Source organism: Paralichthys olivaceus, chromosome 24 (genome assembly GCF_024713975.1).
Source record: "Paralichthys olivaceus isolate ysfri-2021 chromosome 24, ASM2471397v2, whole genome shotgun sequence".
NCBI classification, from domain to species: Eukaryota; Metazoa; Chordata; class Actinopteri; order Pleuronectiformes; family Paralichthyidae; genus Paralichthys; species Paralichthys olivaceus.
In genome coordinates, this window is record NC_091116.1 from 5631980 (window position 1) to 5650132 (window position 18153).

Consider the following 18153-nt stretch of genomic DNA (forward strand, 5'->3'; position numbering starts at 1 on the left):
CAGCAGCTTTACACACAGATCAATTACATTTAAATGCAATTAACTTGCATAAGAAATCAGGGATCTTTGAACAGTATGAAAGTGATTTTTACTGAAATGTCATAAATGTACATTCTCAAGAATAGTGAAGAAAATGAACCTCAGAACTAGTTGCATGTTTTATATACACATGTAGGATTTGTGTTTGTGTAATTGGTTGTATTTGGTGATTAATTACCCGCCTGTTTATTTCATTGATGAAATGCTGCTGTATAATTAATGATGTCATCACCCCTTCTCTTCCAGGAATGCTGTTGACGGAAACAAGAAGTTGTTTGCCATCTATGACACTAGGTAGGAAATGTCACAACACACACACACACACACACACACACACGGAAGCTCTGACATGCTTACAGCCCTCAGCTTCATATAAGGAGAAGAGTTCATCATAGACGATCACAAGCATTGATTAATAGGTTTATTGATTCAGCCTGTTCCTTGACTCTATATTATTCATGTCCCATTTCTGTAGGAAACACAGGGGAAGTGGTTTGGTGTGAGGGGCACTGTAAAAAATGTCCAATTTAACAAGTTGGTCAAATCTTATCCAGGAAATACTAGATGCTTGGTTCTAATCAGTGAAACCATTTATAAGATTAGTTCAAATCTACCATGAGTTCATTTGAATGAACAGAAGAATAGTGTTCCTTGAGCGATCCAAGATCCGCAACAAAAGAAGACATCTGCAAATAGATAAAACAACTGCACGCGTGTGGCACATGCTGCAAATACTCACAGCACTTTGGTTTTGGTTGTGTTGTGAGTATTTGGTTGTGGAGTTGAGTATTTGGTTGTGTTGTAAGTTTTTGCATCAAGTTTTCAGTGCATTTGCTGTGCACGTGTTGTATAACTGATGAAGACATTTTCTTTAATTGTTGCGTTGAGCAATGCATGCGCTGTTATTTAACTCATTTAAACTCTTTTATTTCTATTTACTTATTCTATTATTCTGTTAAAACCCTTTTTAAATGCGTTGTTGTATTCTCTTATGTTGCTTTTATAATTTCTCACAATGCTTTTTGCTATTTCGTGCATTGCCGGCCAATTTTTTTTATTCTGTGCCATTTTATTTATCAATCAAGAAAAAGGACAGTTCAATCCCACTCAGGTCCCTGGAGGGGGGGATCAATTCTGTTTTTGTTGCTGTCTTGAACTTAACATATTTTAGATTAATTACACCCGTGTACTACAAAATAATCTTCAGTCTAGTGTTTATTGCAGCGTTTTCTTTACTGGAACCCATCAGCTGCATGTGTGCTCTGATTTCATTATTATTATTATACCACGGCTTGGTTGAATTTCCAATAGTGTTCTTTAAAACTTGAAAAACTGTCAAATCCACTGTGTGGACAGGTGCCCCGCGCCCCACCCACCCCAATCTGAGCAGTCTAGATACGGCCCTGACATAGACTTGCACTGCAGCTACTGGTGGGCATGTTTTTTTACAGTGTGCATGTGTTCTCTCGTTTGAACGAGCTGAATGCCACCACCACCACCACCACCTCCACCACCACCTCCACCAGCAGCAGCAACGTCCCTGCACGCCCCGCTCATCAATATGCGCTTCAGCTGCTCCATGTAAGATCCTCCTGCACAGAGAACAAGCGGAGCCACTGTTCGCACCGTGGAGGCGATGTCACCTCCTTCACACCTGACTCCTTCCAGCCGCTGACTTCTCCCCCTTGGCTCGACTTTACCCCCGTTTTCTGGGGGGGAGAGATCCATGGATTTCCTCTGATCTGATCCGGAGCGCGTCCTGGACCGTGCGTTGATCTCAGGGGAGGGGGCTCTCTGCTGCTGCTGCTGTGGCTGCGCGCACACACACATAGGGGTGACGAGGAAACAGGAGAGAAGAGAGAGATTTGATAATAACAAAATAAAGGAGAAAGGGGGATGTTTGCTTTGCACCGGCTGCGCCAATTCCGCGTCTTTTCCGCACTGGTTGTCGGTTCGATTGTGTGTTGCGCGAAAAGGTGAGCGCCTGCTGTGTTTGTCATTCGGACAGGTCAAGGTTATTGCCCTGATTGGCTGATTGATGCAGATGTTTTCCTCTGGTTTGCAGCGTCAATGAGCCGGGCAACATGTCATTCGTGAAGGAGACGGTGGACAAACTACTGAAGGGTTATGACATCCGACTCAGGCCGGACTTTGGAGGTATGTGTGTTGTTGTTTATTTGCAATCCCACTCCCCTTCTTCAAATTAACCAGCTTTCTGTTTCATGCACAGTGTTGTGGTCAGGTGTGGGCCCAGTGCACACACACATAATCTGCTGTTTAACCTCTTCCAGGGGCCCCTGTTGCAGTTGGGATGAGCATAGACGTGGCCAGCATAGACATGGTGTCAGAAGTCAACATGGTGAGTGGATTTACACGCCACTAAATGCTGTTTCTCTGTGTTTACTCGACCGCATAATGCAACGCAGCCCCTAACTCTGTGCGCTGATGCACTGGCACTCATGCAACATGATTTCTGCAAGTGGGGAAGTGCTGATGTAAATCCAGTTCTCCCTGTGAAGCCATTATGTGACGCCAGGATGGATGGGCAGGCTTTCCTGTAAGCAATAAAACATCTTTATCTCGCGCAGCACAGTTGTTACCATACACATGCACAGAAACCCTCAGCCCGGGTGGAGAGAATAAGCATAATGCAGCCTCCTGATCCCTTCTCCAACAATGCTGATTGTCAGACAGCAGCACTGACTCACATAGAGGGAAGAATTACCCATCAGTACAGTAGAATGCCAACATGCACTACACACACGTCTGGGAAATTGGGTCCGGAGTTTATTTTTCACATTGTGTGGGTCAGACATGTTCACAACAGCAGGAATTCACCAATTGGCCAATTTGCGGTGAAAGCGACATGAGCAGGCCAATATTTTCATTCCTCTTTCACTCTTCCTGTTTGGATTTGATCCATGTGTTCAGCAGGTTCTTGGAGTCACAGTGAGGATGAACAAAAGGAAAAGAAAGGGAAGGAGGACAAAGTTCTGTTTTGAGCTTTAATCAGTTAGAAGATGATTGCTGATGAAATCTGTTTACAGACATGAACTCTGGAAAATGTGGGGAAGTCTGTGTCTGGACATTTTCCGGAGTTTGTCTTTCACATATGAAGAACGCAGCGGGAGATTGTTCGAGTGAGACAAAAAAGACAATGTCCAGAACTTCCAGGTGAGGGGTGCAGTCTGGGTAGAGCAGCAGGAGGCAGGAAGTGATGTATAAATTCTGCCATAGGAAGCATGTGTTATTGTTTACAGCATATCCACTGTTCTTGTTCGAAAATCTGGTTGTCTTTCTGAGGTGATATCTGTCGGCATCTTCTACATGTGTGGTTCTTCTTTTTCATCCCTTAGATATAGTCGTTTCCCTGCTGTGGGCTCACTCGGACATTTTACGCATATTTTACTCAGGGGGCAGGAAAAGTTACAAAAACTGCAACTGGCTCGTACGTTTTCATTCTTATCTGGAGACTTTATATCGGGAAAACGTGCACCTCTCACGTTAGACTCTTCAAACCAACAGCCAGAGGAAACCTTAGTTCTCGCTTTGCTCTGCTCGTTAACCTCTGGAGCCACAATTACCAGTGTTTCAGGAGTGTCCACCCAGGAGTCCCTCCGAGCAGACAGCTATCAGGGAACTCTGATTGGATTTGCTAATGCGAGCAGGATGCAGTTTGCCCGTGTTGACGCATGTACCCACACGCAGGAAAGTAACTTCAGGCTATTGCATCTTAAAATATCAGCCCTCGATGACCCAAATTGCACCGGAAACAACTGACACCGCCTCGCCTCATTGCCTGTGGTTTTAATCCCTTTGCAGAAAAGCAGGATTGTAAGGTGTCAGATTGAATGGTGGCCATTGCTTGTAATTGGTTTTGGATCCAGGCCTTTGAAACTCCCTGGACACAACCGCCGCTCCCGGAACAACACCTTCTACTCTGTCATGTTTCACGGGCTGCTGCGTGTGTAGGCAAGCCCGTTCTGACTTTTATTAGAGACGCTGCTGAGCCCGTGTGCTTTCATGACAATATAGTCGCCAAAGCAAAGCGGCCGCGAGGAGTCAAATTCAGGTCAGTCCGGAGGCAGCAGTTGACACCTTGACCTCTGGATGTGAACATCATTTCACACGTATAACATCTGGGCCTTAGTGAGCAGGAGGAGGAAAAACACCGAGTTTTTACTGCACGGCATTAGAAGATGATTTTTCTGTATCTGGTAGGTGGTGTGTGGGCGGGTGTTGATCAAAAGTAATGACTCAATCATTACCTCACCAGGTGACTCCTGCCTTTGAAAACATGACTTTTCAGTGGGTGCTCTGGGGGAAATTTTACAGAAGTATTTCTTAGTTGCAGCTTCTCAAATGTGAGAATATTTTAATTCTTGTGTGATAGTAAACACAACGTAATGAAGAAATGACAATTGTAATGAGCACAGTGACCAGATTGATTAACTAAACTAAGATGATCACATGATCTTTGTATTTGGAAACTCAAATGACTCCACATCGTTCTTCACGCACAGAGGGAGCACACGTGTGCATCCGCGCCCCCCTGGATGGCGTCCAGCTTTGTTTTTGCCCCAGCGTTTGACATTTGGTGGATCCTTTTCATCCGGCGCTGGGACCATCTGCGATTTTTAGCATTGGTGTTGCTCTGGAGGGGAAATGGATAATGAGTGCTTTTGTCCCGACAATGACAGTCCCATGCTTTGTCCCTTCAGCACCACTAAACAGCGCAGCCCAGATAAATGCTGCTCTCTTTGCTTCTTTTGCCGATGAGGCAATTTCTAACTTGTGAGGCACCATTCTGCATTAATTTCAATAAAATTTCCAGCGACTAAATCCACTAGCCTGGTGGAACAACCTGCAGGCGCAAAGAGGGAAGTTGTCTTTAAAGTTGAGGGTTTATTGAGACAAGAACTGCTTGTTCAGCTCAAATGAGGTTGGGTCCTTCTCTGAAGATGAAGAAAGAAACAATTCTGCCTAATCAGATTTTTAAGTTTGCATGTACGCAAAGTGCAATTGGCGAGTAAAGGTTGTCTTCCTGCCGCTTCATGGCGAGTTTGTCAGATCCCAGATCAGCGCCTAATGGCCTCGGTAAGGGTCATTTCCAAAGGTTAGACTGAGGGTTACTGTTGTGATCAAAGATAATTATTGGTTAAGCAAGTTGCAGGTAAATGAGTGCAGGAGGTAAAGGTTTCTTCTTTTTCATGTCTTGCCTCGAGCAGAGAGCAGCTCTTTTAACTCACTGCTTTATAAATACAAACTTTTCAAACTTTAGACCCAGGTGATGATGATTCAAACTACTTATTTACCTATTTTTTGCCATCAATAATAATTCTTGTAGTTGTGTGTCCGTCTGATGTTTGCTGTTTGCCACATGATGAATTTCCATGGATCTATTTTGAGATACTGAAGGGAAGAGTTTATTTTAGAATTATAAGATTATAAGACAGCCCCAGTAATTTATTAATGGTCCCTAAAAACAACCAGTGAAAACTTAGTGGACCTGTTTTTGATTGGCTACTTGCTGCCTCACACATATATTCTGCTGACACCTTTATAAACGTCCACTCTGGTTTTATGTTCAGTGGGAGTTCATTTCATCAACCCATGCAAGAACAGAAGGGGTGGGGGGTCTTTGCTCTGGACACAACGCTCGGGCAGATCAAGAGAATAAAGGAGAACTGTCAGACCTAAAGATTTATTGAATAGATGAATCAAGCAGAGGCGAGAGGAGAAAGTGAGGGATTGACGAGCCAGAGAGGCAGAGGGAGGAGGGTGGGAGCCGAGTGAACGCAGCATCTGGCCCCTCCAACAACCCACCTGGCAGGGCAGGTTGACTCAGTCACTTTCTGACACTCCGAGGCCGCCGCAGAGCGCGACCTCCTGCACCGGCAGATGCTATAACGTCTGAGAACGGCGCTAATTACCTCTGAGGTTCGTCTGCCGCATGCCGGGGGCCTGCGGTGATGAGAGACACGCACCAGTACGAGATCAGAACAAGACAAAATAGATGACTTGCTTGCTCGGAGACTAGACTTCAGAACGCATCACCTGAAAATGTGACACTTTTGAAATGCTAATCACACACAGGAGCTTTTTTTATTTCCGAAAATTGGGTCAATGTTGGTGGAAATCGTGCATTTAAAATGTTCCAAAATATCCTTATCAAGAAGGTTTGTGGGTGTGGGTTCTTTTGTACAAAGTGACGTCTCTGCTGCAGTTACAGATCATCAAGGCCTTTAGTTCATTATCTGCCCCTCGTGAAAGTCATCATAACTTTGGTAAATGAAATCACGGCATGATGAAGGTAGAGCCACTCACACGGGGAAGCGGTCAGAGCCTGGACCGTCAGTGTAACAGACTGAACGAGCTAGAACACCCACGACTGCATGTGGGCGTCAGAGAGGAGGTGAAAAGATTTTGTCTTTCCCAAATGTTCCTGCTGCTCATAAACTGGCTTTTCTGTGATTTCTTTCTTTCCTTGCTTCATGTCTCAGGTAATGCATGCGTGTAGATTTCAGCTGATTGACACCAGGATGATTCTATGAGGCGTTGGGGTTAATAACGTCTCCTGGTCCGAACCCGATTGTGTCTCAATCACCAAGAAAATCCATCGACAGCGTGCCCTCCCGCATAAAATAAACCTTGGAATCAGAAATTGCCAATGTGCTAACTATGTCACACTAATTAACTTATATAGATCTTGCAGCTATGCAGAAAGAGCGTATCTTTTTTTTTTCCTCATGTGCTCTGAGTGTGGCTTAATATACCCCCATGTCTTTTATCCGGCATCCGGCTTCCTGCCTGATGGAATGTAATTGGCCTCGGGAGAGAATGCGCTGCAGGATGATCACTGAGATTTACAGTAGAATAAGCAAAGCCGACTCTTCCTGGTTCGGAGCACCAACCCGCTGAAAGGACGCATCATTTGAGGAGGAGGGGAGGGGGCAATAGCACATCTCTGAGTGGCGTACACCTTTAAGACACTGCTGCTAATGGCCTGGGGAATTTTAAATTGACAGGCGCCAAACTCGTTTTTCTTTCTCTGTTTCTTTTATGCTTCAGCAAATAAAAAAAAAACCTATGGACTGGATTTATGATGGAAGTCACCGCAAAGGTCATCAGTCAGCAGCAGCCGTCGTCAACTTACTGTAATGGACACAGCAGATGTATGAGGTTTTTAGAAGGAGAGGAAGGACCCCTACAGAAATCGAACACGTGAACAGAAAGCTGTTGGTTTTTGAAATGATAGGAAATAAAAAAGGTCAGGGGAAATCAAGCCTCACATGTCTGGGTTAATAACTGTGATATTGATGTGGTGTATATTGGTTATTACAGTTATCAGAAGAGAGATGACCCGGAGTAAAGTAGAGACGGGGAGTGACTTGTTGCCAAAACAATGATAAATGTGATAATCAGGATTCTTGTACTTGCTGTGCATATGAAGTAGCTTCTAAACTGGATCAGTCGCAAGCAGCGAAGCTCAACACTAAACACAAAGTGTCCTAAGATAAATTATAGCCATTTCTAGTTGATTAGAAGACTGTGAAAAGATTTCCAACAGCAGAATGAGGCTTTCGTCTAATCTCTGCTTCTTGTGTGAATTCCTGGGTAACATTAGCTTTTCAAAAGTCCGGAAATCAATCAGATATCCAACATTCATGTTCGGAGCCTTATCTCAGATCTCACTGACACAGAGTTTGCTTCCAAGACAGATTCACCAAACTTTCTGTGCACGTAAATTGCTCATTTCAGCCTAATGAATGAAAACCAATATGTAAATAGTAATATAACTTATTACCAATTTTATTATATTAGTAATTTCCGGTATTAATGAATGTTGGATGGACGTTCTTAAACAAATAAAAATGTTGTTAACTTCCTTTATCAATTGGCAACTACCAAAAATGTATTGTTGTTTTTATGAAGGTTACGGAAGATAGAATTGTAAACAAGTTGGTGAAAGTTAAAATTATTAGCAGAAGTATTTGTTCATTTGTTCTTACAATGAAGCCCTTTATCTGTCTTTGGTTTGGTCGATGCCTAATATTCTGCGGCAGAACCCCCAGTTTTGCCATCAAGTGTTCTGCTAGTATCCGTTATCTAAATGTATGACACACATTCACACTGAAGCCAACAAAACCTGAAGCTAACGGCCAACTTAAGAAAATAGGGTGTCGAACGGAGCAGATCACTTTATAAAAGACTGAATCAGTTTACTTTGCTGAATATGAAAATGTAAACAAAGCAGAAGGGGAAAGAAAATGAAATAAAGTGTGTGTATCGTGTACTGCAGTGTCACAGTGGCTCTGCTCATACAAGAGACAAATGGTGGTGTGTTTGTACATTCACCAAAGGTTGTTCCCCGTGCTCCCTCTGTTCTCGTCATGAGGCCATACATCATCAAATATTACACGCTGAGGAAATCATCCAATATATCGAAGGCCAACACTGTCATTTAGAGGAAAAGGCCCAATTCAATCACCTCGCCGTGTTTGCGCTCAGTAAGGGACTGTGCTATTTTTACCATTCTATAGCTGCAGCAGGGAGGGGGGGCTCTGTTGAGGGATTCCCTCACACTGCAGTGATTTACGCCTCTGGGCCGTCCCCGGGGGACGCTCGGAAATTACATTGAAGTGACTCAAATTGCTTTACAGAACAGGAGGGGTTCATATGGCGTACACACCGATTACACATCACATCACCACGTCGCTCCTACTGCGCTGGAATGCAAAGTTAAGTCGAGGGAAACTTGCACCGATGCGGCCGTTATTGTTTTCACGTCGCTCGCATTGACGCTTTCTGTATTGTGCCGCGGCGTGTGACGATGGCAGCATATGCCGGGGAAAGGGGAACATATGCCATGTGACAAACAATGTTAGCAGGATATTTCCTCGATTCTGGCGGGATCACGACACAGCCAGTGTGTGTGTGTGAGAGAGAGAGAAAGAGAGAGAGAGAGGGAGATTAACTTGAATATGGGTCAGTTCACATCCAAAACTCTGCTTATATGAATTCTCACACACCCTGAATTAAAGTAGGCATCCGGTCCCATTAATTTAATAATTGAGGCTCACTGAAATTCACTTGTGCCGGTCACCGCTGAAAACAAACTCTAATAACAAAGCAGATGTGTGGACTGGGAGTTCATGTGTTGAGGGAAATGGGAGACTTGTCAATAATTCATAATCCATAGTCCTAGAAAATCTGAGCCCACCTCTCTCACCTCTCTCCAGGGCAGGTGCTGCTAAGACTCACTCGTCCTCATCTGAAATTCATTTTGATTGTCTCCATGCAACATTGATGAGGATTCGTTGGCCGTGTGTTTGTACAGGGTACGCGGTTGAGTTGAATCATTTATGTAGTACGAGGCGTGCGCTGCTGCAGCCGCTCCCCGGGGCTGCCCACCTGCTGATTCGCTGGCGGGAGATGGAAATGTATACCTAAAGCATCCGCTGAAGGCGGGGGGGTGGGGAGAAGTGATCGGGGTCAAAACAAGGCAGAGTGAGAGAGACATCAGTCATTTGTATAGGGAGTGATGGAGGAGAGGGGACGTCTGCTATCCACTTTAATGGGACTATGACTGATAACACTTATTTTCCCTTTAAGTCACAAAATCCTGGAAAGTAACGAGGATTTATTTTGCTGTCGCTCAACGTAGCGGAGGAATGATTCGCTCTCGAGGAGAGGATCGGCTTCAGTGCTTCGGTGCAAGTTATTCTAAGTGGATAGAAGGAGAAAAAAAAATCAATACAGATACATTAAGTTTCACTGAAGCAACAAAACATTCATCCTCCAGGGCTGTTAATCAAAGTCTGTTTCCAGGTGTAAGGGAGTGTGTGAATAATTTGTGACTCCATGAGGAGTGTGACGGTGGAAAGAAGTGATTTTACTGCTCCTCGTAACCATCAAGTGAGTTAAGCGCGGTTGCATTGTGGGTAATGTAGGCACCAGGAGGAAAAAACTAAACAATTAATTGATCAATCAATCAAATAATTGAACAAATGATCTGCAGTTTAATCCATCAAGTTGCAACATTAAGAGTTGTGTTAAATAACTTGACCAAAACCAAAGAAGACTATCCTAGTACCAAAATAAATTATGGTTCTCTTACCACCTTATATTTGAAATGTATTTCCACATTATCGGTGGAAATTCGGAGCCACAGATCCGTCCAATGTTTGGGGGCTTTAGAAACCAACCACCCCATGACTTCCCGTTTATGGCCCGGAGCCAATCAGCTTTCCATCTCGTGCTGTGTGACCAATCTGTATCCTGTGCTGACTAAGATCTTCCCCGGTCACATCTCTGTGTGCAAACCAAACCTGGAAACCAGAATCAAGTATTAAAAAAACAAAAAACTTTGAGTCTGTTGCCTGGATTAGCACTGCGTCATTCTATTCTTCAGTTATCTCATGAAAATGAAAAACCTCCAGTGTTTTGGAAGCATTAGTGTCGAGATAGAGCATGAACGGGCGCTGAAAGACAAATAACTATTCCAGTTACATAACGCACACAAATCTTTTTGGAAAGCCACGCTTATATTGCAGTGGCTGTTTTAATCTCCTTTTTACTTTTTTTTTTTTTTATTCCCGTTCGGCGTGCACCTGGAGACCACAGCGCCAACGGACATGTGTGCCTTTGCCAGTACCAGCTTGGTGCGGACAGGTTTCATTTCAGGGCCACAGCGGGCGAGAGGGGAGATCATGGCATTGCCCAGAGAGAGAGAGAGAGAGAGAGAGGTGCAGACACACTGAGAGAATCAGAAATAGAGGAGGGGGACAGTTAGCTCGGGTAAATGGATTATGGGATGTGGAGGAAGGAGGGAGAGGCTCTGTCCTCTATCTCCGCTGTTGCTCTGGTCAAAATAAAAACATTGGTTTTTACATATACAAGCTAATAGCAGCACTGAAAGAACAGCATCCTCGTGGTGGGACTTCTTGCCAATTTGGCTAAAGTGCCAGATGGCGATGGTTGGTGACTCATAAAAACACGAGCGACATCAGAATCTTACATCAACACCTTCGTATTCACAAACAATTCTCTGATTTAAAAGAAAACCAATCATTTGAGCCTCAGAGTTTGTTCACCTCACAGTTCTGAGATCAGATTACAAGTTTCTTTATAACTTTAACCTTTATAGACAGATAATTCAACCAATCAACTGCTGAGTATTATTCCAAACAGGTTCCAACTGAGCAATCACAGATTAAATCATGTAAAAAAAAAACATCAGACGCCTCAGATCAATGTTGTGAGGTTGGTCAATAATGACTGACAGATGAACCATCCATCTATTATGTATACAGCTTATGCTTCGAGGGTCATGGGGGGGCTGGAACCAATCTCCGCTGACATTGGGCGAGAGGCGAGGAACACCCCACAGGTTGCAAGCGTGTTGATTAATCAATAATGGAAATGATGCAGGCGAAGTCAGACTGAAGCAGTGAAATTAGTTTTTCCCCCAAAATCTTTACAGTTTGATCGACACGGCTACGATTGTGTTTAAATTAAAACATTTCTGTTTGACTCACAGATTTTCGTCCCATAAACGGAGAGAATAACAGTACAGTACCAACACCAGTAGCTTGGCTCACATCTACTTACTTACAAAAATATAAACAGCCAGTTCTGCCCCGGAGACGACCTTTTTGAATGAAACGTAAGATAACACGTGTTTCAGAAGCCATTACACTTCAACTCTGGGCTCTTTCTGAATCACTTTGTCTTTACTGGGAACATATTACGACTTTGTTCATGTGTTAGTCGAGATTTTGAGTGAAATTTCCCACTAAAGCTGCAGCTACGTGAGTCAGCCTGCCCACACGTTGTTGTGCACTGGGTTTTGTATGAGTTACTGTGTTTCGATGGCCCTTCTGAGAGTTTGTGTGCAGCTTGTGAACCGGTTGGCCCACACTCCCTGCAGCTCGTAGGATGCTGTATCATGTCATAGGAGCATAAGCAGCAACTTTGAATTATAAGAATAAAATATGTTTTAATCAAATTCAACCTATTCACACTGTTGCCTTCACTGTCTTTGTATCTGTAGGACTACACGTTGACCATGTATTTCCAGCAGTACTGGAGGGACAAGCGTCTCGCCTACTTAGGAATCCCTCTCAACTTGACCCTGGATAACCGAGTCGCCGACCAGCTCTGGGTCCCCGACACGTACTTCCTCAACGACAAGAAGTCTTTCGTCCACGGAGTCACGGTCAAAAACAGAATGATCCGCCTGCATCCTGACGGAACCGTTCTCTACGGCCTCAGGTAACGTCTTCTCTGAGCAGCAACACATTGTTCAGAAGAGTAGTAGATTAGTTGTTGTGCAATGTTTTAACTGAAGTGTTTACAGTGTAGGAAAGGATAATATAATATTTGTATTATTGTCAAACACAATGCAAAGAGCATCATGTAATTGTTGTGTAGTTATAGCCGGGTATATATTTTCCTCACAGGTTTATTTTGGAATCCACATACAACGTCCTGCTCGGTTGAGAACCAAATGTATGTTAATCCGCTACTGAAAATAGTCCCTGACAAATGTAGTCTTTCCCACTGTTTTGCTAAAAAGGTGTTTTATGGGATTATTGACATTTTTTACACATGGAACTATATATTTGTGATGCATTTAAAAAAGATTTGCCCGAGATTGAAAGACATAGACAAGGAAGTTTAAAAGTATCTTTGGACGTTTAAAACCATTATAAGTTAAGTCTGAGGTGGAGTTAAACCCACTATACTTGCACTATTGATAAGTTGGACTTTTGTTTATTGTCGTTGATTATAGAAAATGTTTTATTGCCCAGCCCTAAATAACTTCAGCCTCATCCTTTGATATATGTCTGAAAATTCTAGAAGTAATTATTGAACACAATGCAACGGCACAATTGAGTTGTTTGTTCGAGCGCTAATCCGCAATTTCTGGGCCATGCAAATGAGCCACAGTCCCCACAACAGGCAACAAAGTGAATCTCAGGGTCAAAGTGTTCTCAGATGTTTCCCAGTGTGGAGATAATTCTGTGTGTTAAAAGCTCTATTACACACAGCAGCACCGCGGCTGCCCAGGCTGAGAGTTTGGCAATTTCCCTGCTGCTGCAGCCAGAGGATTATGTGCGATGCTCAAGGGCACCTCAGCAGTGGATTTTTTAAAACAGGGAATGTTCCATTATGAACAGTTTGGAAGGTGCATTAATGCCACGCCAAGCTGCAGCTGCTGTTTGATATTTGTGTCGTAAAGCCCTTGTTTTGAATTTCCATTGATCTTTGCGACAGGCTCGTTCAGAAGAGTTACTGTGACCATGAATATGGATGCATGCTTTGAATTATTAGACTTCAGAGCGAAAAGTGTGCGCGCCCGTGTGCGTCCCTGCATGTGTGCTTGCATGCATGTGTTGTGTTCATACTTAACAGTCATGCAGCCGTGCTCGCTTATGCAACTGGAGTTCATAGCACTTAGCCTCGTGGGCTACTTATAGACCTCTCGATGCTTTGAGGGGATCAATGTGAGAGGGAGATGTGTGACGTGGTGTTTGTGATATGAGGTGTTACATAAATGTCCTATGGCTCAGGTGAGGCTGGATACACATTCCTATCATGTGTACGTTTAACTTATGTTTGTTGTGTTTCACTAAAGATTATTAGCTGAAGCTATAGATCTGTCTACTTATTCCTCAAACGTCTGTCTCTGTGTCCGTCTGTATGAGGAGCGCATATCTCCGCTCATCTAATGGACTCTAATGTGTTTTCTCAGTGCTCATGGGAGTTACAGTACCGAGTTTGGTGCAATTTGGAAACCTGATGCATTCAATATAAATACAATTTGTCTTCAAAATAAACTTTCTTTTTGTGGTTGCAATGATTTATATCGAACTGAATTGCAGAGCTTTTGTTTTGAAAAAGCTGATATGCAATGTCTGAAAGTTAAGTAAATAATTCAAACATATATATAAATATAAAGACCCAAGTGTCAAGAGGTCCTTTAGATTTAATCAAGTCCGAAGCTCTGATGTTGTGGAAATACAAATGATGAAATATCATTTGTATAGAATTTAGTCGAGTTTGTACCATGAATCATTTCTCAGATTTATTTGAAGGTTTTTGGTTCATTTGTGTATTTTACAAAACTGAAAAATATTCTGATAACTTTAACATTTGATAAAACCAGAGGATTTTAATCATGTAATTAAATGTGAGTTTTAATGTAGCTCAGAATGAACAAGTGAAGCCGGCCTCCATCTTAATGATGTAATCATTTAAACAGTTGTATCATATCACGTAATATATAAACTGCAGTGCGTCACTATATCGTTACGTTCAGTTTTTGTAACCTTAGCTGTATAAGAACATAATCTCCTGGCTCCACAGCCTCATCTGAGTCTGACGCTGAATGCAGACATCCAGTGGCCTCCTGCCAAGCAGCCGGCTCTTAATCAGGCCAGACTTTGACTAAATCATTTAGAATTTGCATTTCACTTTGCTGCTTATTTTAACTGTCTGCAGCCGGTTGAGCTCATACGTCCAATAAACAAAGGGATTCCTCCTCATGACCCAGTGCTGTCACCTTAATGCTTTAATCCAACTTTTATAATCATTTAAATGGTCCAGAGCAAAGTTTCCTCCTCATTCCATCCTCATCCATCTTCTTTCACTTTGTAAATCACATACTGAGTCTGAAATAGATTCTCTCTGGCTTCCCTCTCTTACCCCATTTGTGTCATCTTTCTGCAGGATAACGACAACGGCAGCGTGTATGATGGATCTCAGGAGGTATCCCCTGGACGAGCAGAACTGCACCCTGGAGATAGAGAGCTGTGAGTAGAACGGCCGAGAGCCGCTGGGGATGACATTCAACGCTGTGCTGCAGGCTGGGAAGGAAACCGACAGGGTCTCGTGTGTGAAATGTTGCAGTTTGAGTGAAACAGGGTTCATTATTTTTGTTTTAAATATGTCGTATATGACAAAACAGGTTTAACATTGCACTTCCATAAAGGTTGCAGACTCGCTTGTTATCTGCTAACTCCTATTACCAGGGACACGACCGCCGCTGGTCTTTATTTAGTTTAAATAGCCGATTTATCGCATTCAGTGTAAAATCTAATCATTGGATTCTATTGGAATAATAAAAGTGAAGCGAGAGCTGCCAAGGACGGAGGAAATTTCTGCAATTTTTTTAAAACAATTTTAGTGAACGCAAATGAACCCGTTAACAACTTGACTTTCAAAGCAACGTCTGGTTCTTGGAAACGACTTCAAAAGATTTTTATTTCTTCCCAAATGACCATGGATGCTCAGCAACACTGAATATCTTGGTCACCAGTGTTGCTTAGACAGATGGTTACACCTTGGTGTGTGTGTGTGTGTGTGTGTGTGTGTGTGTGTGTGTGTGTGTGTGTGTGTGTGTGTGTGTGTGTGTGTGTGTGTACAGATGGCTACACCACGGACGACATTGAGTTCTACTGGAAAGGAGGCGAGACGGCTGTGACGGGGGTGACGCGAATCGAGTTGCCTCAGTTCTCCATCGTCGATTACAAGTTGGTGTCCAGAAACGTTGTCTTTTCCACAGGTAAATGCTGCACTGCGATGTGTTGTGTGTCTTTTTCCAGCCTTCACACACTCACACATTCCCCTTATGGATAATGCATGACAGGCCGACAAGTGCATGTTACATTTTAAATGATATCGCTCACATCAAGCGCTGGCTTCTTTTCAAGCTTATTATTTAATCAATTTCTGTTGCAAACCTTTCGGTGCCAAGGCTTCATTGTTGATCTTCAATCCTCAGAGTCAAAGTTGTGTTTGTCGGAGCTTCTAATTGGGTTGATTCGAGGAAACGCACGGTCTTTGAAGTATCTCCTCAGTGTCTCTGCAGCATGCCGTAAACGTTGTGATTTACACGGTTTAATCTCGTCCGTGTCACGATGGCTCTTGACCTTTTGAGAGGTGATCTCATAATTAATGGTTGTTATTTTTCATTATCATGCTGACGTCAATAAAATGTGGGCGGTGGCTCCGATCAATTCAGTCAGTCAATACGATCAGTGTCAGAGGAGCTGGTGGATCTTAAAGCTCTGGAGAAGTTGGTTTCAAACATCAGGGTTTGTTTCCTACATGAAACGGTCTTGAATAAATATGACATAACAATGTGAGTTAATCAGCCCTATTGCCTCCGTCCAAGAGATTATGTCTGCATATGTTTGTCTGTTATTTAGCAGGATTACGCAAAAACTACTCGACGGATTACCACACTGAAAGGTTGTGGTCAGGGTCAGGGAGAAACTGAATGTTGGTGCATATGCGGATCAAGGGGCGGATCCAGATCTAGATTGCGAGATCGGCAAGAGAATAATTTGTGGAAGTTGATGAAGAAAATCAGACACGTTTAGGGAACTAATATTTTCCCGGATCTAGTCAATTTAAATGCGGTTTCGTATGCACTCAACTGATAGGGTCATTAGATTTTAATGTTGATCCATTCTCATTAGTGCCTTTTCCCTCGATGCTCTAAGCTCTTACTCACAACAAACACAAGGCCCGACAGTCCCCTTTATCAAGTTTCAGATTCACAGATATCAATATCCTTAATGAGACAGATTTTTGGTGAAAATGTCCAAAAAAAACAATGTTAAAAAAAGTGAAAAACAATTCCTGGATCCGCTTCCATCCCCAGATGAAATGGGGGGAAAAAACGTCCCAGAGGAGAATAACATGCTTCCACCAAAGTTTGTGGAAAAATCCTTTAATTAGTTTTTGTTTTATCTTGGTTACAAACAAGCAAAGCAATGGGCAGGGGCGAGACAGCCTTGATAGAGGTATAAACAAAAAAACCTCTTCTTTGAGATCACGTAAGCTGTTTTAACTTTGGAATAAAGTTGCATCTTTTCACATTTATTCTTCAAATAGTTTGCCTTTGAATGGAAAATTAATTGGACGTCTTAATCAATCATTTAAAAAGGCAATTCAAATAGTTTTTCACCTTCAAAATAAATCTACATGATGTGTTTGGGTTTCTGTTCCTGCATCAAAGCTCTCATGATGCATTGCACAGTAAAATACATAAATCTAACATCTTGAAAGGACTTGAAAACAAAGCCAACAGTAGTTTTGATGCCCTGCAGCGAAACCAGATGATCCTCCAAACCCCTCATGAATATTCATCGATGAAAAACGCAGCACAGATTCTGAGGAAGCAAATAAACACCAGGAAGAGGTGCGGGCTGCGAATAAATCTTTTGACGTTGGCGTCGTCATTAACCAGTGTTGTGAAATACATCAGTCAGGGTTATTTATAGGCTCACAATGACGGTTGTTCTATCTCTCTTGGAAATTAATTAGAAGACAGGGCAACACCTTACGGCAATTTGTCAAGTTACTGTACAAGACAAAAAAACATTTGCACATTGTATTTCACGTCGCAATTAATCTGAGTTGCTGTTTTGACAAAGTGTAGAAGAGTAATTCAACAAGCCTCATGGCCCGCAGGGGTATTTAATATATTCCGTGAACTTTGGTGTTTATGTGCGGTGCACCAGGCTCCTAACTTAATGAGGTTTTTATGTGCACGTCCAGACCCAGATAGAGAACTTTATTGACGCTCCCTAACCAACTGCCATTTAATCTGGTCAGCGGAGACGCATTCAGAGAGGCAGCTTCTCCGCAGCCATGGCAGGGAAATAAAAAGCTCTGTGACATTTACAGATGGCGTAATTCCTCACAGAAGACGTGCTCGTGAGGAAGAGCCACCCCCAGTCTAATGAGGACACAGTAAATCATTCTTATAGGTTTTTATTTTTTTTCATCTTGTAGTGTCTGAGTCACAGCTCGAGACTTCACTTTCTTTTTCGACCTCATTTTGTGTCTTTATCTCAGAATGTTGCTGCCCTGCTTTCTCCATCACTCCTGTTGTGTCTCCACGTTCATCTCGTAGAAATGTGCCGAGTGCACTTGTTTACGAGATGCATTGCATGTCCCCAGTGGGTGGTGACTATTAAACTTCAGCGTCCAGCGGTCTGCTCCGGTGCTCTTGGCAGGATGTGTGCAAGGCGTCAAAGGCTCCCCGCCACGCTGGCTAATGACCAGGTTTCCTCCAACACCAGTCGACTTTACTTC

At 43.0% G+C, this 18153-nt stretch overlaps 1 protein-coding gene across 6 annotated transcripts in view; it reads left to right on the forward strand.

Moving 5' to 3' along the window:
* The window catches only part of LOC109639741 (gamma-aminobutyric acid receptor subunit beta-3-like), a 75960-nt gene that overhangs the window by 35546 nt on the left and 22261 nt on the right, over positions 1-18153 (forward strand). For 4 of the 6 annotated variants that reach the window (XM_069521281.1, XM_069521279.1, XM_069521280.1 and 1 more), the window contains 6 exons: positions 286-333; positions 2105-2196; positions 2331-2398; positions 12095-12315; positions 14776-14858; positions 15473-15610. In XM_069521281.1, coding sequence (XP_069377382.1) covers positions 286-333; positions 2105-2196; positions 2331-2398; positions 12095-12315; positions 14776-14858; positions 15473-15610 — 650 coding nt within the window. Of the gene's footprint in view, positions 1-285; positions 334-1503; positions 2016-2104; positions 2197-2330; positions 2399-12094; positions 12316-14775; positions 14859-15472; positions 15611-18153 lie in introns of those variants that run through there. The other 2 variants (XM_020103364.2, XM_069521282.1) reach the window with 2 other exon arrangements.